This window comes from Cetorhinus maximus, chromosome 10 (genome assembly GCF_964194155.1).
Source record: "Cetorhinus maximus chromosome 10, sCetMax3.hap1.1, whole genome shotgun sequence".
Classification (NCBI taxonomy): Eukaryota; Metazoa; Chordata; class Chondrichthyes; order Lamniformes; family Cetorhinidae; genus Cetorhinus; species Cetorhinus maximus.
Genome location: NC_135888.1, coordinates 32,905,848 through 32,932,402, shown reverse-complemented (window position 1 = coordinate 32,932,402; position 26,555 = coordinate 32,905,848). Strand labels below are relative to the sequence as shown.

General features: G+C 40.2%; 1 protein-coding gene across 2 annotated transcripts in view; it reads right to left on the bottom strand.

The window, feature by feature from the left end:
- pappaa (pregnancy-associated plasma protein A, pappalysin 1a) overlaps positions 1–26,555 on the bottom strand; it is a 314,646-nt gene that overhangs the window by 266,355 nt on the left and 21,736 nt on the right. For both annotated transcript variants that reach the window (XM_078550327.1, XM_078550328.1), the window contains exon 2: positions 16,594–17,647. In XM_078550327.1, coding sequence (XP_078406453.1) covers positions 16,594–17,647 — 1,054 coding nt within the window. The remainder of the gene's footprint in view (positions 1–16,593; positions 17,648–26,555) is intronic.

Sequence of the window (26,555 nt, the reverse complement as noted above, 5' to 3'; positions counted from 1 at the left end):
GTTTGGGAATCTCTCAGTCAGCAGGTTCAAGTCCCACTTCAGGACCTGAGCATGAAAATTAAGGGCCTGTCTGCCCTCTCAGGTGGATGCAAAAGATCACAGTTTTGAAGAACAGCAAAGGAGTTTCCCCACAGACCAACCAATAATTATCCCTCAATTAACATCACAAAAGCAAATTGTATGGTCATTATATTTTGTTTGTGGGAGCTTACTGTGTACACATTGACTGCTGTGTTTCCTACATTACAACAGTGACTACATTTTAGAAGTACTTCATTTTCTACAAAGCACATGGAGGTATCCAGTGGTCATAAAAGGTGCTATATAAATGCAAGTTTCTTTTAAGGGTATTGATGTTTAAAGAATCAAGGCAGTTAGGTTGAGTTAAAATATAAATCAGCCATGATCTAATTGAGTGACAGAACAGAGTAAAGGGGCTGAATAGCCTAATCCTGTTTCCACGTTCATGCATTAGCTTTGTTAGAAAATACTGCTCCAAGTTGTCTTAGTGGGAGAGTGAGCAAACCAGTACGCTAGATAATGCAATTCACCTGGGATTATTTTACAAAGAAACCAACCTATAACTGAATCAGCAGGCATTAAAGGAAAAGGGAATGTCATTGCTCCCACAATGATGCAATTCAGCACAAAGGACTGAGTTTCTCCATAATGATTTCTCGGCATGTTGTATGTGAAAAGCAAAAGAGGACTATTTTGATGAGTAAATAACTGAAATGTGCTATTCTTAACTGGATGAGGGAACTCCTTTACCAGACCAAATCGGACCACACTGATGGAAAATATTCTGGATGTTTCAGTCTTGACAACACATTTCTGTCAGCTAGTTTCCATGAAATATAGATCAATATGGCAATGCATTAGTGGGATTACAAGTTTAAAATATGGGTCACGTATTCTCCCAAGAAATGAATAATATACTAAATGAAAAGATGTGGACAGAAATATTATATATTCCTTCTGGCAGGATGGCATCCTATCGCTATTAAAATATATATATTTTTATAATTCAAAACTATTCAGAGTAACAGTCTTTTTTAACCTGACCTTTTATTTTCTTGGTCTAATACTAAATTGGTGTATATAACAGACAATATTAGAACAGGCTGCACACGTGTTTTTTAGATCATGATTTCCTTATGATTATTGATGCTGCAAGCTCATTTAATAACCTTTTTTCTCCAAATAGTCTCTGGAAAATTTCAACTGACAAATTCCTTCTAAATATAAGAATGCATAGTAACTAAGGTCGAGATATTTGACATTATTTTGCATGGGGTGCATTACAGGTCATCTGAAACTAAAAACATGAGAAAGCATGGAATGAAAAAAGGCCAATTGGCCCATCAAGCCCAGTCTGTCCAAGGCTGTGCAAGATGACCTCCACACTCAATGTTTCCATGGCCAGGATTTTCTGGCCCCACTGTGGCGGGACCCGCCGCAAGCGGAAGATCCTGGTGGTGGGTGGGACTGGAAAATCCCGGCCTAAATGTTCTTGTCCAGCCCTCTGAGAATCAATAGATGCTAATATCTCCCTAGTCATCAATCTTCAAGCTCAGTGCCTTGCGTATAATTGAATTGTGCAGACCAAAAAGCAGGGATCTAATGATGGAACTATATAAAATGCTGGTTAGGCCACAGCTGGAATTTTGTGTACTGTTTTGGTCACCACATTACAGGATGGACATATTGCTCTGGAGCTAGTGCAGAGGAGATTTACAAGGATGTTACCAGGGCTTGAAAATTGCAGCTATGAGGAGAGATTGGATAGGCTAAAGTTATTTTCCTTAGAACAGATGAGGCTAAGGGGTGACCTAATTGAGTGTACAAAATTATGAGGAGCCTAGATAGGGTAGACAGGAAAGGTTTGTTTCCCCTAGCTGAGGGGTCAATTACCAGAGGGAATAGTTTAACATGATTGGTAGAAGGATTAGAGGGGGTATGAGGAAAACCTTTTCACCCAGAGGGTGGTGAGCATCTGGAACTCACTGCCTAAGTTGGTGGTTGAGGCTGAAATGCTCAACTCATTTAAAAGGTACCTGGATCTGCATCTGAAGTGCTGTAACCTGCAAGGCTACGGACCAGATGCTGGAAAATGGGATTAAAATGAGAGGCTAGTTTCTTTTTTCTCTTTTTTGGCCAGTGCAGACACAATGGGCTGAATGGCCTCTTTCTGCACCGTAACTTTTCTATTGTTCTATTAATAAGATTTCAGGTTTTATTTTGGACCATTGCTGAGCTAGAAGGTCTCACGCAGTAGGGTTACCCCAATCAGTCTCCTGGGCTAGCGAGTGCAAATATGAGCCAGGTCTCGCACCCCTGATTGCACATTCACTAACTGCTGCTGGAATGTGCAATTGTGAGACCTTTGGTCAAGGATGGATTGGTCCCAGCTATGATGCTAAGTTGTGAATAACCTGCTGACAGTTCAGTCTGGATTTTCTGATCGCTTTTACTTTAGAAATGGGCTGTAACCCAATGAAAGAGGTGGGTTGCAACCAACATTAAAATAATGTTGATCAGAAAATCCTGGATGCCATACATAAAGAAAGGCCACATTATTGAGATCTAATGACCCAGTAATCCCAGGAACAGTGATGTAATACTTCAAATGCACGTAGGATTTTTGCAATTATTTCTTTATTTACGTTACCTCAAAATCATTAGTGCTCAATCATAGGGTCATACGGCACAGAAGGAATTCATTCAGCCCATTGTGCCTGTGATGTTTCTTTATAAGAGTTCTTCAATAATACCATTCCTCTGCTCTATCCTGACGTTGCTAGTTTCCAGTTCAAGTATATATTCAATTCCCTTCTGAAAGTTACTATTGGATCTGCTTCCAGTGCCCTTTCTGGCAGTGCATTCCAAAGCATAACAATTTGTTGTGTAATTAAAGATCTCTTCTCTTGCCTTTGGTTCTATCACCTGCCAGTGTCTCCTATCTAATTCTAATCCTAATACTAATACCGCACCACCACCACCACCCCCCCACCCAACCACCCCCACCCTAACCCTCACCCACTGCCACCGGCCAGTGGAAACAGTTTCTCCTTATCTACTGTTTTAAACCATAATTTTGAACACTTCTATTAAAATTCACATTTACCTTCTCTGCTCTAAGGAGATCAATTCCAGCTTCCCTAGTTCTTGCACAGAATTAAGACCCTCAAACCTGCTACCATACTGGTAAATCTCCTCAAAGGTTTTGAGGTCCTAGATTAAAATGTTTGCACTAAGTTCCTAAAATCAAAATGCGCTACCGTACAGTGAAACTACTAATGGCATGAGTAGGTACCAAAATTGGGCATTCTGTACCAACTGAACCATTAAGTGTTTGCCCATGATTCCATTCTCCATTTACTGTCAGGCAGACTGTCCTACGGCTTTCATATCATATCAAACTCAGCTTTCTAGACTGAGAAATAACAAGTTTTTAAAAGATACAACTTGTTGTTGCACTTGTAAAGTCCAGCAAATAGTATTAAGTCAACAGATTCAAAATCAAATAGAGAAGAAATGCCCTTTGTATGCTGGACATAGCAAAATCATAAACCTGATCTTTATAAATGCATTTAAGATTTTTCTATAATTATAAATCTGCTTGAATAGAGCACTAACCAAGAAAAAAGCTCTTTCTAATGTTTACAAAGGGCAGATCCTAAGTCCTCCTTTTCATCAAAAAATGCATGTACACAAAACTGGAGTTCAAGAAGAATACAAATGCTTTTTATCTGATGTTTAAGAAAAGTAAGGTTTATTTACTCAGTTTCTAATGCAATTTAGGAAGTAATAAGATCATTAGCTCTTCAGGATGAGCTTCTAAATATCTCTGTCTTTATCTTTATAGACGGTTATACTTAAGCGGTGCAAAGAGACTTTTTTTAAAACCTGCTGCTACGATGTAGATCATAATTGGTCCAAGGAAGTAACTTATAGCAACCGACACTGACAGGAAGACTAGACATTTCGACACTAGATGGGAAAGTTTCAGATCACAGAAGGTATTACATTATTCTTTGCACTAACCTGCCAAACGTGATAGGTGTGATAGAAAACTGACCAGCTCTCAAGAACTAAACATGTCTGTTGCAGAGAATGTCAACATGTTCATAAAAGCCCTCTTTAAAGAACAGCTGCATATTATAATACTTTCACAGGGATCTGCAATCGATAAAGAGTGTAAAATATCACTTGTCATTTAGCCTTGGGCAATGTCGGCCAGACAAGTCATAATAAAATTTTATACTTATAAAATATCCCTAACCTTTCATCTTTAAATAGAGTATATTAAAAATATATTATAAAAATACCAAAAACCACAAATCTGAGTATCTGTTGTGTGCCAAAAAGTATTTTCTACATGATTCCAAAGTTTGTGAGCCAATTATCAAAGGTTGACATTGCAGAAGCAGTTTTTCTTACATCGTACTTTCAAAGCCAGTTTCTTACAACAGTATTTTTGACAAACTTTATGAATGTATCTGATTTTGGTACTAATTGCAGAATTATTGAAGTGGTACCAATATTGTACTTCTATCAAACCTATCATAAAGGCATTCCTTCAAACCAATCTCTTTGGCCAAGCTTGTAGTCACCTGCCTGAACAACTCCGTAAGGGGCTCAGTTTTAAATTTTTTGTAATAACACCCCTGCAAATATGACGTGTGGAAAAACTTTTTCAAACAACGAGTGGTTTGGGTCTGGAATGCACTGTCTGGAAGTGTGGTGAAGGCAGGTTCAATCGAGGCATTCAAGAGGGCATTAGATGATTATTTGAATAGAAACGATGTGCAGGGGTATGGGGAATAGGCAGAGCAATGCCATTAGGTCATAATGCTCACTTGGAAAGCAGGTGTAGACACGATGGGCCGAATGGCCTCCTTCTGTGCCGTTAAAATTCTGTGATTCTGTGATGTGCCTTTGGTTGTTTTACTATATTTAAAGGTGCTATATATACATACATTGTTATATAATAGCTTGACCTGAGGGTGCAGATTTATGTTATGCTTTATGGACCAGATATGTTCACCTGACCACTGTGCCTAGAGATTAATGAGCTTAAATGACTTTTTCTCAAAAACTAGTCAATCATAGAGGTAGCACTGTTCACTATTTCTTCCTTAGATTTAAAGAACATTGCAGCAAGGGCAGGACTGTGAACTACCATCAGTTTAAAGGCTACCAAATCCTGTTCCAATTCCATCCATGTGCCCCACCAACCCCCTCCCCCTGCTCAATCAAAGTTACAGTCTAGGACAAGAACAATATGCAGGCAAAGCAGAACTTGGAAGATGGGGCAGAGGGAAAAAAAAACTTCACTAAACCATATATGATTTGGAAAGAATTGAGTTGGCTGCATTTAGAAAGATTGGGTTCCACAGGCCAAATTTTAAAAAAAAGATGAAGACCGAGCTATCTAACTTAAGATAGGAAGAAAATTCTCACATAGAACTGTCGAGCAACAGTGTGTTGATATTGAAATGAAGATTGCAAAGGCATCAAATAGGTAACATTTCATTTTTTGAAAAAGGAAACTACTAGGAGTTTTCGCATACAATGGTTAAATTAAAAAAATCAATAAAAATTGACCTGGAAGGCCTATGATCACTTTAAGAAGAATAATAATGAAAACATTGAGGGGAAATTATGAGGAGATAAGAAAAAGGATCAGAGTAAAATAAGGAAAGGCAAGAAGGAGCACGAGGAAAAAATTCAAAGAAACATCAAAGGAACAATATTTTATTTTATAGTTACATGGGTAAAAAGTGGCTTGCTAAAAGTGAGTTGGATGCTTGAGAAGAGCGGATCATCAATGTTGGTACAAAAATGGCAAAGGCCCTTAATAGCTACTTTGCATCTGTCTTTACAAAGCAGAAATCTTACTGTTGCACATCTGCTGCTCAGACTCTCATTCATGCCTATATTACCTCTGGACTCCACTATTCCATCATCTGGTTGGCCTCCCATTCTCCCCCCTCTATAAACTCACTGCTGCCTATATCTGACACCAAGTCCCACCCATTTATCACCCTTGCCCTCAACGATCTACACTGGCTCCTCATCCGCCAATACCTCAAATTTAAAATTTTCATCTTTATATTCAAATACCATTACAGGTTTTCCCCTCCTTATCTCCTTAACAAGCCTTCTCCTGCTTTACCCCTGCAACCCCAAACACATTGTACCCCTGATTACACTTCGCATCAACCCATCATTGATAGCCATGCTGCCAACCATCTGAACCCCTTTCTTTAGATTTCCTTCCTTAAACTTCACATCGCTCTGTGGCTCTCTCTTTTAAAAGCTTCCTTAAGCCCACACTGTGACCAGGTCGTTGGTCACTTTTCCTAATATCTGCATCGTGGCTTGGCATTTTTTCCTCAATTATGCATCTATGAAGCACCTTAGGATGTCCTTCTATGATAAAGGCACTGTAAATGCAAATTGTCATCTGTGCTATCTATACACCTGGCCATCTCAGGAGATTGTCTATCCATGATGCCCATTCCCCTTACAGATTAGGGAGGCTATTCATTCACATACTCTGCTTCTCTGCCATTCAAGGCAGCTTGCCTATTAAATCCATCTATTTCAGTTTTGATAGGTTTAACACATTCATCAGTCTGGCACTGATAATGCCTAATTTCAAGATCTTATCAGTTTTAAACTGTCGAATGCAAAATCTTATTTACTTGATTATGAAATATGACGTATGATAGCAATATTAATGAGATGTCATCTAATAATCCTGTGGTTCATAGAAGTTGTGGGAAATATTAATTGTGCTAGTAAAAACTGACTGCATATTTACTTCAGTTATGAAATTTTCATCAATCCTGAAGGTTATCTTAAATATTCTTACTCTGTAAGATATAACTCACAAATCTAGTTGCTAATGCGACAGATGGTTTGGCTTGAGACGTGTTAAGTAACTCACGTGGGTATAATTATGGGTTGCATATGAAACCCTCGAGTTGGTAATTATGAATAAATGTTGCTGGGACGGTGAACACATTCCTAATATTAAAAACTGTTTCCAAGCTTCCTGAATGAAGATGGGCAGAGCTCTCTCTATATATTTAAACATACATTGCGGAAGTCCACTTTTGTTTAATTATAACCTGGTACAAGAACGGGAGGGGAATTTGGTACTGCTATTCAAAACAGCCTAAGGCAAATGCTAGTATCACATGAGGATAAAGCCACTGTAAGTAAATTGGGAAACAATATTTGCTGAATGACTTGAGCTTCTATAAGGGTTTCATTGCCGTTTTAAATTGATCCACTGGAAATAAAACTTGACATCAGATGCGAAACTTTGTCATCATTGATTCCTATGGCTTTTGTGCCAAAATGAAACATTTTGATATCAATCAATAAAAAATCTGTTACACTTTCTCATGGCAGTCAGTGCCGCTTTCTGGTGATTTTAAATTGGGCCAGTCAACATTTACACCTAATAAGAGTGACAAAAAGTGCTACGTGAATTGTTTCTGTCGAGTGACAATGGACAGGTACTAATCATAAGAAAAGAGATATCATATCCAAAATTAAACGGGACTCATAGGAAAGAAGTGGATGTGAAGAACAAAAGTGACAATTAGGAGAGAGTGAGGCCAAACAAAAGATATTTCAAAAAAGGGAGGGGGGGGGAGGAGATTACAAATCACAAAAGCATTTCAATAATCAATAAAAATAAAGATAACTCTGATTAAGAGCTCATCACCTTAACATAGTTTGTTGGCCTCATTGTTCACTAAGTGCATTAGAATAGCCAACAGGGTTTACATTAGAGAAAATCTGGGCATACATCAAAGACAAGCAAGAGATTTAAAGCAACAGGGCAAAGGTTGCAATGAAAATGCTGTGGATAAGCTCACTGATATTAAACAATTACACAGAAGTGAGCAACATGAAATATCTAATCCTTAAACTTGTATTAAGGGATTACTTCATGTCAGCAATAGAAAGTGCCAATGGAGCAAATCTAATTCTACAGCTATTGTCCCATAAAAGATTAAGTGAAATTAATTTCAAAAAGTATTTATGCCAAGTTCCTTATTTTGAACCCATGCCAAGGGCATAATCAGCAGAAAGTGACAGTTTTACTACCATATTTGGCCCTGAACCTGACCCCAGATAATTTCTAAGGTCAGGTTCTGATTTTTTTTTCTCTCTTTGAACATAATATAGTGCAAACAGCTCCTTTTATGCTCTCTTTGCAATGCCGTACTTTAGAGAAGTGATACCCTTAAAAGCTGTTAATATCACTACTCTCGAAATTCTACCTCCCCTCATCGTGGATCAAACAGCAAGAGACTTGTAAGTTTTATTTCTACAGCACTTCTGACATACAGCGAATCGTCACAAAGTGCTTTTCAAGATGGAGAGACAAAACAGCAGATGTTGAACTGAAAAGAACAGGGGAAAAGAGTAGAAAACATTTGGGGAAAGGTAAAGACACAATGAGGAATTTGGGGATAACCTTTGAGATGGGTGTGTGGCCATGCAATAAATAACATTTAGAGAAGGACTGTCTTCAGGACGGGTGCTTGGCAAATATTTATCTTTGGCTTTGTAAAGGGAGTAGAGCAACATGTTTTGTTTTTGCTGAAATGGCATCACATGCAGGTGCTGTGGTCCTGCACCTTGATGTGAATGAAATCATGGATTGTGCTTTTGAACAAAAAGATTATAAAACATATTACCAGGAAGATGGATACCCATTAATACATTGTTCACACCTTCATTTCATAAAAAAATGGTGAGGGAAGGAATGTGTTGTCATCTTCTATTGGTACAAAGTCTCCAATCAATCATCCTCTTTGCATTATCTCAATTTTTGAAACTGGATTGGTTCATTATCAAGGGTTATTTCCTACCAATGAAGGCTGATATTGAATCTTGGACAATATACGAGAGTGGGGAGCTAGCAGGGTCATTTGGAAATTGATGATTTCAGAGGATGGTAGGCCAGAATATATCGTTGAGTAAAGCAATTACTTTTTGGTGGAGTCATAAATCTTTTAAATAGAAGGAAATGGACTTCATGCATTTTCTTCCCCCAATCAAGTGGTCCTCATGTTGTTAAATGTAACCAAACTACACTTATATAAAATGGTGACATACACAACACAATCACAATTGGTGGGATGCGTAGCTTCAAGCTGATAAGAGGGATCCAAAGTGCGTGCACCCACCACACTTTAAAAAAGATAAATGATGAGCTTCAACCTGTGAGATCTAGTTCTCACACTTCTCCAGACAACTCATGTCAAGGTTCACTAGTAGACAGCTAATCATATACTAACAAGTATCTTCCCACAATGTAAGCACTATGGTCTTCATTTTACATGGGTATAAATCCATTTACTTCAAAGTCTTGAAAACAAACAATGGCCAACTAGCCTGATAGCTTATTTGATAAGTGTGCTGCCTGATATGAAACAGAGCCATACAGATCAGGCAAAAAGTCCCAGTTTCCATTCCTGGTCTGTGCTGAGTTGGCTGATCCCAGCTGAAGAGACTATGGAATTGGCTTCTGTATGCCTATACAGGTGAGGGGGTTAAAGTTAGTCAGCAGTCCTGCTGCTAATCACTACCCAGTAACTTCTGCTGAAAACTATGTGTGCCTCAACATTGGCTGAGGTTTAGGCACAGCCGCAATGACACTCATGACAGAACAGCTTGTGCACACTAATTGCCCCAAAAGACTGACAAAAGAATGGCTGCTTGGGCAAGGTAGTGAAGGACAGCCCTGGAATGTTACCCCAGCATCTTTCCTACTGCGAGCATTCACATAAATTACAATCATCTTAAGATTTATCCTTTAATGTTTCTGGTCACAAATAATTACTGTAATTATTCTAAATAGGTCCAATGATCGTGAGCGGAAATAATACTTTGTTTTGACCACAACCAGAATCACAATTTGGAACCCCTGATCAACCTCGCTATGCACCCAGTGACATGTTCTACCTACCTCGGAGCCAAATGCCATTCTCAGATATCATTAAAAAAGGTGATATGTCTGTGGGTGGGATGGGGATGGTGGGGAAAGTGGAGATTCATCATATTAACCCTTACTTTGCTGGGCATTCTGGAACTCAGCACAATTATCTATAAAGAACAAGTTGGCCAAGAAGAAAGCTGCACTCAGATTTCTCTGTTTATTTTGGACAGCTCCACCATAGCTTAAGATGAAGTGCCAGAGCTTAGCAATGTTCAGCGCTAGGCAGGCTTCGAGTGTAAGCCCATAGAATTTTATGTGTTTTCTTGAAATGCTAAATTATTTAATTGCCTATTTTAAATCTTGCAAACCATTATATCCAATAAATCCAATAGGGAATTCAGGAGAAACTTCTTTACTCAGAAAGTGATAAGAATATGGAACTTGCTAGCACAAGGAATAGTTGAGGCAAAAAGCATAGACTCATTTAAAGTGAAGCTTGACAGGCACAAGAGAGGAAGGAATAGTGAGTATGCTGATGGGTTAGATGAAGAGAGGGGAAAGGAGGCTTATGTGGAAAATAAATGCTTGCATACACCAGTTGGACTGAATGGCCTCTTTCTGTGCAGTAGGGTTGATAGAATTCTATGCAATGTAAAACAACCTCAGCGAGAACAGATGATTTTTTTTTCAAAGATGACTCTGGAAGACTTTTTTCTTACTCAGTACGTAAAAACTACACTGCACTATTTGTTATCTCCTGAGACTGCTGAGGTAATATTTTGTCGTTTCTGGTATTCTTGCCATTCTTCATGTGTGAGCCCACGGCAGTGAATGTTAGCAGGCCATGCAAGAATGGAAGGAATCATAGGCAGTGATTCCATACTGGGTTACAGTCCCAACATCACACATGCCCAGGCAAGGCACTGGACAGTCACCAGGAGCAGGAAACATGACTGCACTTTCCCTCCCATATTTACCAATAGTGCCAAGTACCACTCTGGCACTCAGCTGCTGTCCTGGCAACTTAGCCACAGACCTGGAATCAAACTTGGGGCCTTCCTGGTCAGTTTGTCTCAGCTCCTCAATGCTTCATCTCACTCAGTCTTCGGGAGTCCACTGCCTCCAGGCTCTTATAGTCTCACCCCTTTGAGGGAGAGTGGTGATCCAGTAATAAAGGGCATGCAATTCATGTAAGCATCTGTCTCCAGAGTAGGTAACACATGATTTGAAACAAGAGAAATGGAGGCATTGACCCCAATAAGTAATACTATAAATTCCTGTCCTGTGATCAGACAACTGAAAGGTAAAGTCAAATCTCAAAATAATTCAACATTCAGAAGTGAAATTGTGTAATGACTAAATAAATATTCCATGGACCAGTGCAAATTTTGGTTTAATTTAGTTTTGTTCCATTTTTCTAAACATATGTTTAGGAATAGTGTCTCCTCCCAAATTGATTTAGTTAGACTGTTGATATCAAAGTATTGTAATTAAAATTACACACAAGCCAATAATCTTCAGTGTTGTGAGATTCTTAAATAGCCAGCTGAAAACTGCTGGGGTCAGACAAAGAGCTTCATCACATTCCTCCAAGAAATCATTGAGAGGACAGTTTATTAATCTAATCTCCACCCCCTCTGACAGTTGTCCAATCAAATCTTACTGAAAATGTGCCTGAGTATCTAAGATTTTCATAAAAGGATAAAATAAGTGTTCCTCAATTCTAGTGTATACTGTGGAACATTCCTGTTTCTTGAATTGAGCTGATGGCACTCTGTTACATAATGTGAAACAAGCCATTTTGAAATTTCCAATTTTTTTTTGAGAACACATGCAAAGTAAATACTAATTGCCTATTACATAGAAATGCATAGAATGTACAGCACAGAAACAGGCCGTTAGGCCCAACTGGTCTATACCAGTGTTTACGCTCCACCCAAGCCTCCTCTCACCTCATTCATCTAGCTCTTTTAGCATAAATTTCTATTGTTTTCTTTCTCATGTTTATCTAGCTTCCCTTTAAATCCACATATGACGTTCACCTCAACTGTATCTTATGGGATCAAATTTCACTCTTAACTCAATGCTTCTCAAACTTTTTCCCGCTGTGACCCCATTTTAATACTTCACACTTGTGACCCCAGACTTACAATTTGAGGTGGGGGGGAAGAGCAGCTGACCGAGGTGTGGGGACGGGGTAGTTGGTGGGTGAATTGGGAACTTCAAGCATCAGGAATATGTGCACACAAAAATATGATCGGTTACTTACCATTTTACCAATAGTGTCAGCTATCGGGCCTCACAGCTCATTACACTAGGTCACTCCCTTAAAAAAACCACATGCATTTAAAGGGGCCTCACAGCCAACCTCAGGGCAGTCAAATCTCAGACTTCGCTCCACTGCCCCCAATGCTATCTCGGAGCTTGGGATCCCAATTGCTTGTCTCATGACCCCACTGGGGGTTGTGACCCACAGTTTGGGGACCCCTGCTCTAACTGCATCTGGATAAAAAAGTTTCCCCTTAGTTCTCTATTGGGTTTATTAATGGTCATTTTGTATAATCTTATATTTATATCTATGTGGCAGTCATTTCAGACCTTATGCATACAGTCTACATTATTCACATAAATATTAATTGATTATTCAATAACAGCTTAATGATTTGGTATTGATGTTTTAATGTGTATGATGTGGGAAAGAAAGCATTTTCTCTCTCCCTCTTCTAACCTGTGAATTCTCTGCATTAAACTAATAGTGCAAAGTAAATAAATTGTTACTGAGATTGTGGGGATGTTTCCAATAACATGTCAGACAAAAGGCAAGAGAACTGCAATCTTTAATTCTAGCATTCACAATACAAGTGTTACCTGGAGGCTGATGAGGAAACATTGTCCCGTTACATGATTGTCACTCTCTAGGGGGTGAGGCTATGACTGCATTGCTACTGTGTAATGGCACTTTGTTAAAAGTCAGCTCTCTGCTGAATTGATCTTATCACTGATTATTTTAAGTGGGCCCAAGTGTATTCCATGATTTTGTATAGATCTTTGATACCAGTATTATCACTAGCGTAAACTGATAACAATTCTATGAAAACATACAACTGAAGTAAAATTCAAATGTACCACTATACAACTCCATAGCATGTAGATTGATTGTATGATAGGCCTATTGTACATTTGAATGTGTTTTGCCTTTGATAGATTGTGGACAGTATGAAGTAATGTAATAAATCCCTTAAGCACCATACTGAGACTGCCTTCCCTATAACATATCTACATAAACTTGCTTCCCATTGACTAATAGAAAACATTTCAATTAAGAAAGTACAACTGAATACAAACTAGACCTATGGACATGTTTATATACATATTTCAATTGGAAATGGATTGCTTATTAATGTCCAAAGGTGAAAGGTTAAAAATCCTAAACTAACATCTCACATATTATCCAAATCTATTGCTGTCCTTTACCAATGGACAGAAAGGGTCTATGGACCATGATTGATATTTTAACCCCATGATATGATGCTTGAGGTGCAAGGGGACTAAAAATTGTGATAATAGCATAGCTATATATTTTCAAAATATTCGATTTTTAAATGCCACAATTGGACCAAAGGAACTGTTGCTTTTGGAGTTGAGAAAGAAACAAGAGAAAGAAGACAATAAGCAAGATAGAGGGGGTTTGCTTTCCAAATTGGGATCAGGAACCTGACTCCTGGATAATTTCTGGGTCCCAACTCTGTGCCGCAACTGCATCGCTCACACAATATTACTTTGAAATGTAGATGCCTTAATTGGGCCAGAGGTGAGCTCAGCACCCAGTTGGAGTTGCTGAATATTATCAGGAAGCAGAACAGCCTGCAGAGCTGCAAAGCACATAAAAGAAAGTCAGCCAGCAGCCATGTAGGGGCCTGCCACTGCCTTGATGAAGAGAGCAGAAAGCACCTTGTAGATTAAAGGGTTAACCTCAGAAACATACAGGATGCTGATGTAATAATGTTAGATTACATGACTGAGAAGTAAGAGAGATCTGGAAGGACAAACTCCAACCTCGTGTTCAGATCCAAGGCCTGGATTTTCTGGTCCCGTCCACGGCAGGAAACGTCACAGGGCAGGACAGAAAATTTAGAGAGGCAGGCAAAAGTCCATTGACTTTCGGCGGGAATTTCCATAAGCACATAAGAGTAATGGTTTTAAGAAGCTACAGACTCGAGCAGCATACTTCAGGCGAATAGACAATTCCCAAAACCTCTGTCTAGGCCTGTACCGCACAACAAAACACACCTTGAAGGGCCAACAACCTAACCGTGCACAAAAGTGGCCAAAAAAAAGGTAATGCGCACGATCGAGTGCATGATCTCCCAGTTCCCGACATTTTCCACCTTAAGCTTTCCAGATTGAAAATTCAGTTTGCCCCCTTCCTAGCCCTTTAGCAAGCATCACAAGGAGTTTAACAAGTCATTAACTGGAAGCAAGAGGGTTCCTGACTCCCTCCCCCTGCCCTGCCTTTGAAAATTGGAGTGCACCCTGGAGGTGTTGGGATCCAGAGATGCCTTTCGGTAAAACGATTTCTAAATCTGGCCCTCATCCATTCCTGACCCTGCTAACACTTGAAAATCTAGCCCAGGGTGTCAGACTGGTGTTGAAGTATATGGGGCATGAATCCTATAAGGCCTGAATTCAAAGATACAGGTGGCTTGTAGGTGGCTTGAGCACACTGAAGAATCTGAATCCTCTTTCCAGCGTTTGGATTTAGCTTTCCTAATGGTGCAGTCACTTTCAAAGGCATTGTTGTCCATCAAAATATCAATGGCTGAACCTCACTGAAAGGGATAGAAATGGCATCCAAAATCAAAAAAGTCCAAACTCAGCCAGAAAATCAGCACAGGTCTAAATGGGCCAACTTCAGATTCAGAAACAACTTTGAACCTTAAGAGAAAGCAACAAAATTCTTTACTTGCCAGATTCAAATAAAAGTCTCGTGGATTTTCTTTAAGCTTTTGGACATTTGAATTTCCTCTGAATTCAAAATTTAAAAATGACTTACACTTACATTACTCCTATCACACATCTCAGAAACATCTCAAATTATATTTTAATTCCATTCACAGTTGTTAGGTACGCAAACACAGCAGTAATTTTGCACACAGCAAGATCCCACCAACATCAATGTGGTGAATGATCAATGGATCTGTTCTTGAAGCTGTTGAGTGAGAGGGCATATTGGTCAGGGCACCAAGAACCTCTTCTCTTCTTGCAATAGTGCAACAGGATCTTTAACACTCACCGAACCCACACACAGGGCCTTGGTTTGTTGGCTCTTCCAAAGTATACAATCTCCAACAATGCAGCACTCCCTCGGTACTGCACTGGAATGTCAATCTAGTTGATGAGCTCATTTCCTGGAATTGAGCTTGATTCCAAAGCCTGTCAACTCAGGCAGCAGTTCTACCAACTGAGACTAGTTAACTAGTGTGAAAGAATCTTATGTGTACAAATGTTTTTTTTGTAACCAACACACAGAAAGAATCCTTAAAATTATTGCATAGACCACTACTTCCTCAGCACTCCATTCATACAGAATGAAGCAATGAACAAAAACCCAGTATTGTCGACCATCAGCAAATGTGCACCAATGTCTTGTTGCTAAAATATTTTTTCTTAATCAAGGTAGAAGTTCTTTGTTAGTAAAGGAGCTGAGATCTTGATATTACAAACCATTTTGTCAAGTTCCAGAATTTCCTTGACTGCACTGGTTTCAAAGATCTTAATAACATTGGAACACACTTGCTATCCTGCAGTCTCAATTTGCAAACTACATTCTTTATCACTAATGTCTTAAGACATTATCTTTCCTCAAAATATATATGTTTTTTTCGATTATGGTGTTGAAATTGGTCTACATTAGTAGTGTGAAATGGGCTGGTACTGAATTGGCAGCCAATTTTTCACTGCGCCAGTTTTTATCTTCCATTGACTTGGAAGATTCAAATTATCATTCTGTAAGCTTCAGTGGAAGGAAGATCAGGCACGGTGAAATCAGCTGCCAATTCACCATAAGCCCATTGTGTGCTGCTGGCCGAGACCAATCTCACCCCTATATGTACAAGGAAAGCCAATTAAAATTTTACAACTTTCTCCCAGATGAATTTATGTTAAAGGGCTTCAAGAAAGCCTTTTTTTCATCTGCAATTAAGTGAATTGACATTGTCCATTGAAAAACAAAGTTGCAATTAATTAGCGCTGATTATTAAGCATGAAACAACACTGAGAAGAATGTACAAATATTACTCTTATCTAGCAACAAGACTATCCATCTAGCCATTCAAGCTCTTCAAGGTAAAGAATGATAGACCATGTGGCTATCTTTAGCCAGAAAAAAAAATCCTAACTAAACTTCCCAAAAAGGCTCTGCACAGTTACTTAGAACAGTTACTTCATAGTGAGACAGCAATATGCAATTGGATGAAAAAAGAATTGAACCATTTCCTTACTTTCAAAAGTATTATGTTTGAAATGTTTACATCCAGAGGCATTTATTTGAACTGAGCCTCGAGATATATACATTTCATAGTAATTATTCAGTGATGATTGAATATGATTACTAATACTACCTGTAGGGTGATTTGGGGTCAAAACATGTCTTTGTTACATCAGTCACATTTGGATTGCAGCAATCACCATCATCAAAATTGTACAGTTCATCATTGCATTCCATATCACACACTCCATCTCCTTTCTTCTTTAGCAAAGAGGAACGTCGCAGTGGTTTGCAATCTCCACCATCATTTCCTGTTAGTGTGTGGTCACATTCCAAGTCACAGTCCCCATTCCCTATTTTACTTATGTCACAATTGGCTAAAATCAGACGATTTCTTAGAGAGGAATTTTTAACATCCAAAACTGTAAGATCCCAGGTAATGTTATACCTATGAAAGGCATTGTTTAAATGTTGGTGCTGAAGTTCTATTTGTTCTTTTGTAACAGTAGGTTTTTGATGAAAGTCATCATAGACGTTGACAACCCTGTATCGGACAGTCTTTAGCTTGCGAAAGTTGAAGAGTTTATTGTAGCTTGTTATGACTTCGACATTGTCACAGACAGTTTGGCCACAAGGAGGGGGTTCCAAATTGGTATTTGATAACCAGCCATTATGATGCTTTGGTTCCATTTGAGGATATTTACTATCCTTTACAGTTAGCCAGTGAATCTCCACATCCTCAAAGTTGTCATGAAGGACGAGCTCATTGTTTTTCTGAGCATGGTGTTTCATGTCTTGAATTATTTTCCCTTGAATTCTTCCTTCACTCCACAAACTGAAATCAGCCATGTAGCCGCGATAGTTCTGATTCTGAAAATTTCCACCAAGCATTAGTGCTTTGCACTTCTTGCTCAAGGGGCTGAAGATGTCACCTACTTGTTCACTACTCACGGCCACTTGCGCTCCATTAACATACAGCTTCATTTTACGTCCATCATACGTTACTGCCAAATGTGCCCACTGGTTAGCGTGGTATTTCTGGTGGGCTGTGATGGTGGTCATTTTGCGAGCTCTATCTGTTTTTAGAGAGAAGACGAATCGTGGGTCCCTGTTACCCGAGTCACTCACGGACTGAATCCCAAGAGCCCATCCTCTGTCCCGGGATGAAGAACATTTGTCGTAAAGTCCTACATCCAAGAAACATAAAAGGCTGTAAGATGTTTTGAAAGAAAGCTTTTCATACATTATTATGACTCATAGGATAACTGGGAAGTAAAACTGAGGGATATACTTTTACATACTAATTAATGAGCTAGACACTCAGCAATTTATACAAACTGTTGTTCTATGCTTGTATAGCATATTATTGTCAAACAGAAACAGTTATTGGACTTTGTAAATTTGAAGTTTCAAATATATTCAATGCTGCCAACCACTGCCCAAAGAACATCCATCCTCCCAAAACATATCTGTGTGCATTGTTATCTTGTGAGGTACAGTATACTCTCACCCTCTGAATCACTGTTATACAAAACGATGGTAAGTTTAAGAAAAGAGGGAGCTTGGGTTAGCCAAAGTGTGAACTGGATCTATGAAAAAATTAAATTCATTTGGTAAACTTTTTTTTTAAAAAAGCTAGTCGCTTTTTACTTAAAAACAGAGGCCATCTGCTAACAATCAGTCATTAGTAGTATGGTCTAATGTCAACAGAGTAAAGGTTACGTGAACATTTCACTATATTTTCTTGAAATTTACCTCGCTGATGGGAAAGTGAAAAGCAAAATGGTACGTTTCTGCAAAATGTTATTTTCCTAGGGGCTCTAAAATCCCCTTTTCCTGTTTCCTTTGGAAGCAAATGTCAAGTTCAGGAAGGTAATGTGTTTATACATATGAAGGAAAATTTTCGTACAATCAAAAAAAAAGCTCGAGTATACTAGTTAAAAAAGTCATGGAGTATTGACTACAAGTATTGCTTGTCTAGGTCATTTTAAATATAGTCCTTGCATACTCATGTAAAAGTATTTGATCTGTTTAGACATGGCGGTGCTAAAATGCCCAGTGTAGCAAACTCTCAGATGTCTCCAATTTAAAAATAACTATTCATACTCGCGTGTTAGTTTTCCGCACTGAGTAAAATCGATCAAGTAAATGCCAAATTATGAATGTCCAAGTACATAAATTAAAGACAATCCAAGTGAGTATACATACCTACAAGTGAAAGAAGGTAAAAAGCCTCCTTCATCACAATTGCTTCAGCAACTAATTTAATGAGTGTTTTTGGAACAAAAACAACAGAAGAGAATTATAATCCTAATTTCATCTAATGTTTCAGCAGCCTTGGTCTCTCTTGCTCTTGGGATTTATTTGCTTCCTCGCTATGCAGCACAGAAGCAATAGTTGCCCCTATTCCTGGGACTGTGAAATTCAACATGACAGGAACTGGTCTTTTATTGTGGCTTTCTGTAATGCCCCCTTTTCTAATTATTATTTTTAACCTGTCTGCTTTTCAGAATTATTTTTCGTACTTGTAAGACAGCAATGTATTTTGGAGGTAAATTTGATTACATTAGAATTCTTCAAGGGCCCTCAGGCTGCTCAGAGTTATTGATGTATCAAATATCCTAAAATCACTGGCTTGCACAGAAAGGGCGTTCCTCATTAAAACATCGGTTTATTGGGAATTAAACTGAGGGACTGAATTCTCAAACAGTAAACAACCACTCAAGAGAATGCCTTGTAGCAGGTGACTGAGTCTCTGTATAATAAGTTCAGACAATACAGGACTGCCAGTATGAGCAAACAAGAACATATTTAACAGGATCTCAAATCTACTGTGGTCTTCCTTGCATGATCTTGTTCTCCTGTTCTGACTACCTATCACTGTGCTCCAATATATACTCAGGAATAGCAGGCATAAGGTAATAGGTGACACATCCTGGTTTAATACAAGCTATGTCCTTTGGAAATCAGAGCGCTGCAATTCCTACACCTGGATCTAACTGCAAACACTTTTTAAAAATTCATTCATGGGAAGTGGGCGTCACTGGCTAGGCCAGCATTTATTGTCCATTCCTAATTGCCCTTGAGAAGGTGGTGGTGAGCCGCCTTCTTGCACTGCTGTAGCCCATGCGGTGTAGGCACGCACGTAGTGCTATTAGGGAGGGAGTCCCAGGATTTTGACCCAGCGACTCTGAAGAAACGGCAATATAGTTCCAAGTCAGGATGGTGAGTGGCTTGGAGGGGAACTTCCAGGTTGTGGTGTTCCCATGTGTCTGCTGCCCTTGTCCTTTTAGATGGTAGAGGTCGTGGGTTTGAAAGGTATTGTATAAGGAGACTTGGTGAGTTCCTGCAGTGCATCTTGTAGATGGTACACACTGCTGCCACTGTGCGATGGTGGTGGAGGGAGTGAATGTTTGTGGATGGGGTGCCAATCAAGCAGGCTACTTTGTCCCGGCTGGTGTTGAGCCTCTCAAGTGTTGTGGGAGCCGCACTCACCCAGGCAAGTGCTTTTGAGTGCCTGCTTAGAATAAACATTCGAGAACCAAGCAATGTAGTGCACGTGTTGTTCCTTGCATCAATCAGACATGCTCGACATGGATAATTGCGACTTTAAAGGAAATGCTGCCTACCCCTACATCAAGTCAATTGAACTCTGTGAGTCCTGGGCCTGAATATTTAGAGAACTAATATTCCATCTGATGGTTTATAAAGGGAAATGAATGTTAGTGACTCAAATATTTATGAACAAGTAACCGACACAGTACATATCGAGTGCTTGCTCATTGGCACACCTCTTTGGGCAAACCTCATGTTGGTCCTTTTAGAATATAGAGCAGTATTTAGAAGGGACCAATGCTATTGCAAATAGATTAATCTTTTGCTCCCACAGTGTTGAAATCAGGAGTCAGTGCACTGTCCCCAACTTTACTTCCTTCTTTCCCAGGAACGCAAACCTTTGGCTTCCTCATTCTTTCTTTTCTCCTGTGACTTTCAAGGTTTCAACAGCCAAAGTTAGTGGAACCACTTCCTAACCAGCTTATCGAGTCTTATTCTTTTCAAACTTGGTGACAGACTGACGCTACTCAGTTAAGGAAGAAAATTCCATACTAATATGTTTAAACAGTTGCCATAATCTCCCTGAGAATAGGAAGCTGTGAATTTTATATCAGCAGGTAGTGCTATCAGAGACAAGAGACTGGACATCTAACAGCTTAAGTGGGAGCTCTCTCCGCTATTTAACACAGGGCTGAAGATACTGAATTCCCTGCCCCATGACCTACAAAGTCAGTGGGGAGCCTGCTAAAGGGAACACCGACTGCCCTGCAGACATTTAATGACCCCCTCAGGGATAACAGGAATTGGCTTCAGAGAGGTGCCAATCAATCAGAGACTGGCAACTCTCCGGCACTTCGGGAGAGAGGCTTGCAGTGCTGGGTCAGGATCTAGGTAAGTATACAAAGGTCTCACCAGGTGCCAAGCTGGAGCCCTTCAAAAGCCATCAAAGTCACGCACAGGGTAAACGTCTGATCTCCACAGTTCCACTCCCAAGTTGTGGAAGTTAAGGGGCAACATTTCTCAATGGCAAAGGGAAACCCCAGATTGTAAGAAAAGTCGGGAGTGAAAAATGGCCATTCAGCCCATCAGAGTTCATCTTCTAGTATCCTCCCATCTCATGACTGAAATGTATTCCGAATAGTCCAAAATATATTATTGCCTCTGACTATTCTGCCCGGCAGGTTATTCCAAATATTTATCGCTCTTTGACTAAAGTTGTTCTTTAATTTTTTATGTACTTTTCACATATGGCCTTTGATACAGCTTTACTCCCTTTCTTTGAAGTAATATTCAATTTATCATTAGAGGCACTGGCCATAATTTTTCAGTCTTCTGTAGACTCAGGGGTTGTGCCGGGGGACTGGAGAATTGCAACATTACACCCTTGTTCAAAAAAGGACGTAATGATAAGCCCAGCAACTACAGGCCAGTCAGTTTAACTTTGGTGACGGGAAAACTTCTAGAAACAATAATTTGGAACAAAATTAATTGTCACATGGTTAATTAAGGAAAGTCGGCATGGATTCCTTAAGGGAAAGTTGTGTTTAACTTACTTGCTGGAGTTTTTTTGAAGAGCTAACAGAGAGGGTTTGTGAGGGCAATGCTGTTGATGTGGTGTATATGGACTTCCAAAAGTCATTTGATACTGTGTCGCAAAACAGACTTGTGAGCAAAGTTATAGCTCATGGAGACAGTAGCAACATGGATACGAAATTGGTTGTGTGCCAGGAAACAGAGAGTGGTGTTCAATGGATGTTTTTCAGGTTGGGGGGAGGTTTGTGGTGAAGTTCCCCAGGGGTCAATGTTGGGACCCTTGCTTTTCCTGATATATGTTTATGACCTAGACCTTGATGTACAGGGCACAATTCAAAGTTTGTGGATGATATGAAACTTGAAGGCATTGGAAACTGTGAGCAGGCTTGCATAGAATTCAAAAGGACATAGACAAGTTGGTGGACTGGATGGACAGGTGGCAGATGAAGTTAAATATGAAGGAATGCAAAGTGATTAGTCTTGGTAGGAAGAACATGGAGAGACAATATAAAATAAAGCATACAATTCTAAAGGGGGTGCAGGAGCAGAGGGACCTGGGTGTATATGTGCATAAGTCATTAAATGTGGCAGTACAGGTTGAGAGTGCAGTTAATAAAGCATATAATATCCCAGGCTTTATTAATTGGGGCATAGAGTACAACAGCAAGGAGGATATGCTGAACTTGTATAAGGCACTAGTTCAGCCTCAGCTGGAGTATTACATCCAAATCTGGGCCTCACATTAGGAAGGATGTAAAGGCATTGGAGAGAGTGCAGAAAAGATTCATGAGAATGGTTCCAGGGAAGAGGAACTTCAGTTATGAGGATAGATTGGAGATTTCAGGACTGTTTTCCTTGGGGAGAAGAAGGCAAGAGGAGATTTGACAGAGGTATTCAAAATCATGAAGGGCCTAGACAGAGTAGATAGGGAGAAACTGTTCCTACTCATGAAAGGATTAAAAATGAGAGAGCAAATATTTAAAATAATTGGCAAAAGAAGCAAAAGCGATATGAGAAAAAAAAACTTTTTTATGCTGCGAGTGTTTAAGGTCTGGAATGCACTGCCTGAGAATGTGGTGGAGGCAGGTTCAAGTGAAGAATTAAGAAGAGACTTAGACTTATCTGAAAAGGAAGAATATGCAAGGTTACAGGGGGGAGACGGGAGGATGACACTAGGCGAATTGCTCATTTGTACAGCTGGTGCAGACACAATGGGCTGAATGGCCTCCTTCTGCACTGAAACAATTCTGTGATTCTGTGATCCATCTCTGCTAGTTAATGTTTTTAAGAATCTTTGATGAGGTTACTCCCTCAACTTCCTTCTTGCCAGATGAAGAAAGCTTGGGTTTCTCTAATCCTTCCTCATAGTTCATCCCGTTTTCAGTTAGGATCAGCATGAACTGCTCCCCTACATCTCCCAGCAGACAGTTAAAGAGGGGCTGTAAGTAAAGACACCACATGGGACCTGGTGACCTGTTTTATGCTTTGAGGCAGGGGGAGACCTAAAATTAATGAAAATAAAGGAAATAAGTAACTTATCTCTCTTAAGAATTAACAGTCCCAGAAAATTATATCAAGCAGTTAATAAAAAGGTAAGTACATTATTCAGTTGCATCTGGTCATCAGGGTACAGTAAGGATATTATGTACCATAGCTAATGAATATTATAGCCACAATACATAACTATTATCTAACAGGTACAGTATGTTCTATTAATTGCACCATGTTGCGTTTATAGTTTCCTCTGCAAATAAAACTTGTTCAGCTTTTTACTAACTGTTTTTGGCAAATTACTAAGGGTGACCTCATGCAGTACAGGTACAAAATGCTTTCTTTGGCTTCAGTCCTGCACTGGATTGTGTGTGAGCTCGAGGCACAGTAAAAGTCCGTTATCAATGGGCTTCAGAAATGTTTGTCAAACATTGCAAATTAGCGCGAACACTGTGCCTGACCGACTGTTACAAATAAAAAATCTGTTCAATCAAATGCTCTGGAGGTTGTAAAGCAGTACTGCCCGTAACTTTGCAGAGTGTAAAATGTTTCCAACAACTTCACAGTTCACATAAACGCACCAGTGATAATAACCATAGCGCTATTTCTGGAAGTTTAAACAAAGTGTTTACACCTAGGAGGTACCATTCACAAGGAGATGGAACTTCCTCGTAAATTAAAGGATTTCGCGACAAAATTAAAAATTCTTCCTTCCACACAGATGCAATGATGCATCACCACTGCTAGCTGATTCAAGAACAACTTGTACTGGGCATGTTTTGCTATTTTCAATGGACATGCTGTAAAACACGTGGGAGAACTTTTACAACAGTAAATCTGATGCTAAGCAGTTGAATTGATGCTGTTTCTGAAGCCTTAGTTCTTTTTTCTCATATCTTAACAAGTGCCAAGTGGGGAGAACACAACCAAAAAATGCTTGGGGAAAAAAGTTGGGCTAGGCCTGATATCTGTGCAAGGATTATGAAGCACAATTACCCCATTCCTGTCGGGGCTGGCTGCACACAAAGACAAATGCTGTCTGCTCAGCTTTATGATTCCAATGTAAGCCAGTATGAAACATGCTGCTGACTGGCTGCACGTTCAACAGGAAACCCAGGTTCATGTGTGACTTGCATGTCACGCAGAGAGCCTGCCCTTCTTAAAGTGGAGCGGCACTCTTGCTACAGGAGCAGCCTCCTCATCTCAGGAAGGCTTTGTTAAAATGTACAGGTCAGCAAACGGAGCAATCGGCCAGAGAGAGGGCTTCCAGGTTTTTGGATGTGGCACTGGATGCCTTAGCGCTGGAGTCTGAAGGGAGGAGAGGCACCATTTTTCCACACAGAGCCAGGAGACCCTCAAGGTACACCCTGAGAAGGGAATGAGAACAGATGGCCAGGGAGGTCAATCCTTGGAGTCTGGTCCTGATGACCTGGCAGTACTGCCGCAAAACGTTTAATGATCTCCCTTGGGTGGTCAATGTCGGTGATTGCATTCTCAAAGAATAACTCCTACCCACTGCACAATCAACACCTTACACTGCTCAATGTCCCCCACACCATCACTCACCCAGCAGCAATCAGGACACATGCTTAACTCAGATGTTCCATCACCACTCACATACTTAATAATACTGCCAGCCTCATACTCACTCTCGCTGCCTCTACTATTCAGCTATGGCAAGCTCATCACCCAAAAACATTGTGACACATTCACTGACATTCTTCCCTCAATCTTGCAGGACAAAATTGCAGATAATGCAGGGGCCCCAGTAGAGAACAGCCAGGGGACAGGCACACTGGCATCTTCTGAGGCCTTTGGAGGAGACAGCCCACTCTATAGCCCTGAATCGCGCTGGGACCAGGGTCCTGGAGAATCTTATAACTTGGGCTGTAGAAGGGCTTTAAACTAAATAGTGCGGGAGTGGGGTGGAGGTGGGTAATGAGATGGGGAATTTGGAAAGTTAAAGAGAAGGGACAGAGCATTAGTGTAGGGTAGTGATGTGGGTAATGATAGCAAGAGTGTGACAGGAAGGGACAAAGCATACAAGCATAATAGTGCACCAACAAATATGGCCAGAGTAGGGTAAAATGGTACAAATACAACTAAAGGCTCTTTATCTGATTGCACGTGGCATTTGTAATAAGATGGATGAATTGATATCACAAATTGAAATAAATGAATATCATATGATAGCCATTCCAGAGACAAGAGGAGGAATCTTGTGCCTTCCTTGTGGTGAGTTTAGTTGCAGGGGACATCTAATCAGGTAGGAGGCTGATGGATGAGGACCTACCAACTTCCCACATCCACCCCAATTGTGAGGGAAGATCCATGCCCACTTCAGAGCCTCACCATGTCACCACTGATATTAACCCAGCAGCGGGCAGGGGGCTCACCATGCAGGAAGCAGAACATGCAAGTCAGTGCAGGGTTGCTTGTGGGCTCCTGGGTGGGAGGAAGCGGACGGTCCCTCATTCAAAGGCACTCAGTACCTGATTGAGGGACTTGGCATCAGGAAGGAGGAAGTCAGCTGAGAGACAGCTCCTTGCCCTTGCTGATAGTCCCCTTCAAACCCTCCTCCTTGTGACCCCCCCCCCACCCCATTGCAGCACTTCCGCCATCACTTACCTGTGGCCTTGGATCTAGTGATGATCCTAGGCCTCAGGTGGGTGTGGTACCAGCAGTAGCCAACAGCTCCCCATTGGCGCTGCCATTCAATGGAGTTGCTGGCCTCTGATTGGCTGGCTGCTCTTGATGGGCAGGACTTGATTCTGGGAAAGGCCTACCGCTGGCCTGTCAAGTGCTTAAGTTGAACAAGATGAGGTGTACCTTCCCTAAAAGAGGCGATGCCGGACTCTTGCCTCTCTCCAGCCAACGGCCGAGACTCCACCCCCATCTGTCGCCACCACAAGGTTCTATCCATGATTGAAAAGTGCCTGTGTTTGGGGCCTGAATACTCAAGTGTATTTGATGTTTTGAAATGACAGGAAGAGAGGAAAAGGAGCTCTGTATTAAAGGTTGAGATCAACTAGGGAACAGGTTATTTTAGACCTGGTAATCAGTAATGAGACAGGATTAATTAATATCCTCATTGTAAAGGATCCGCTAGGTAAGAGTGATCATAACTTGATTTAATTTTACATTCAGTATGAGGGTGAGACATTTGGGTCTGCACTAGTGTCTTAAACTTAAAGGTAATTACAAGGATATGAAGGCAGAGTTGGCTGAAGTGGAATGGGAGAACAGATTAAAAGGTAAAGCAGTGGCAGACATTTAAGGAGGTATTTCATAACTCTCAACAAAGATCTATTACATTGAGAGATAAAGGCTCTACAAGAAGAATGCACCAACTGTGATTAACTAAGGAAGTTAGGATAGTATCAAATTGAAACAGAAGTTGTACGATGTTGTAAAGATTAGTGGTAGGCCAGAAGTTGGGAAAATGTTAGAAAGCAGCGAAGAATGTCTAAAGAAATAAAGGTGGAGAATCTGGAGTATGGGAGAAAACTAGCATGA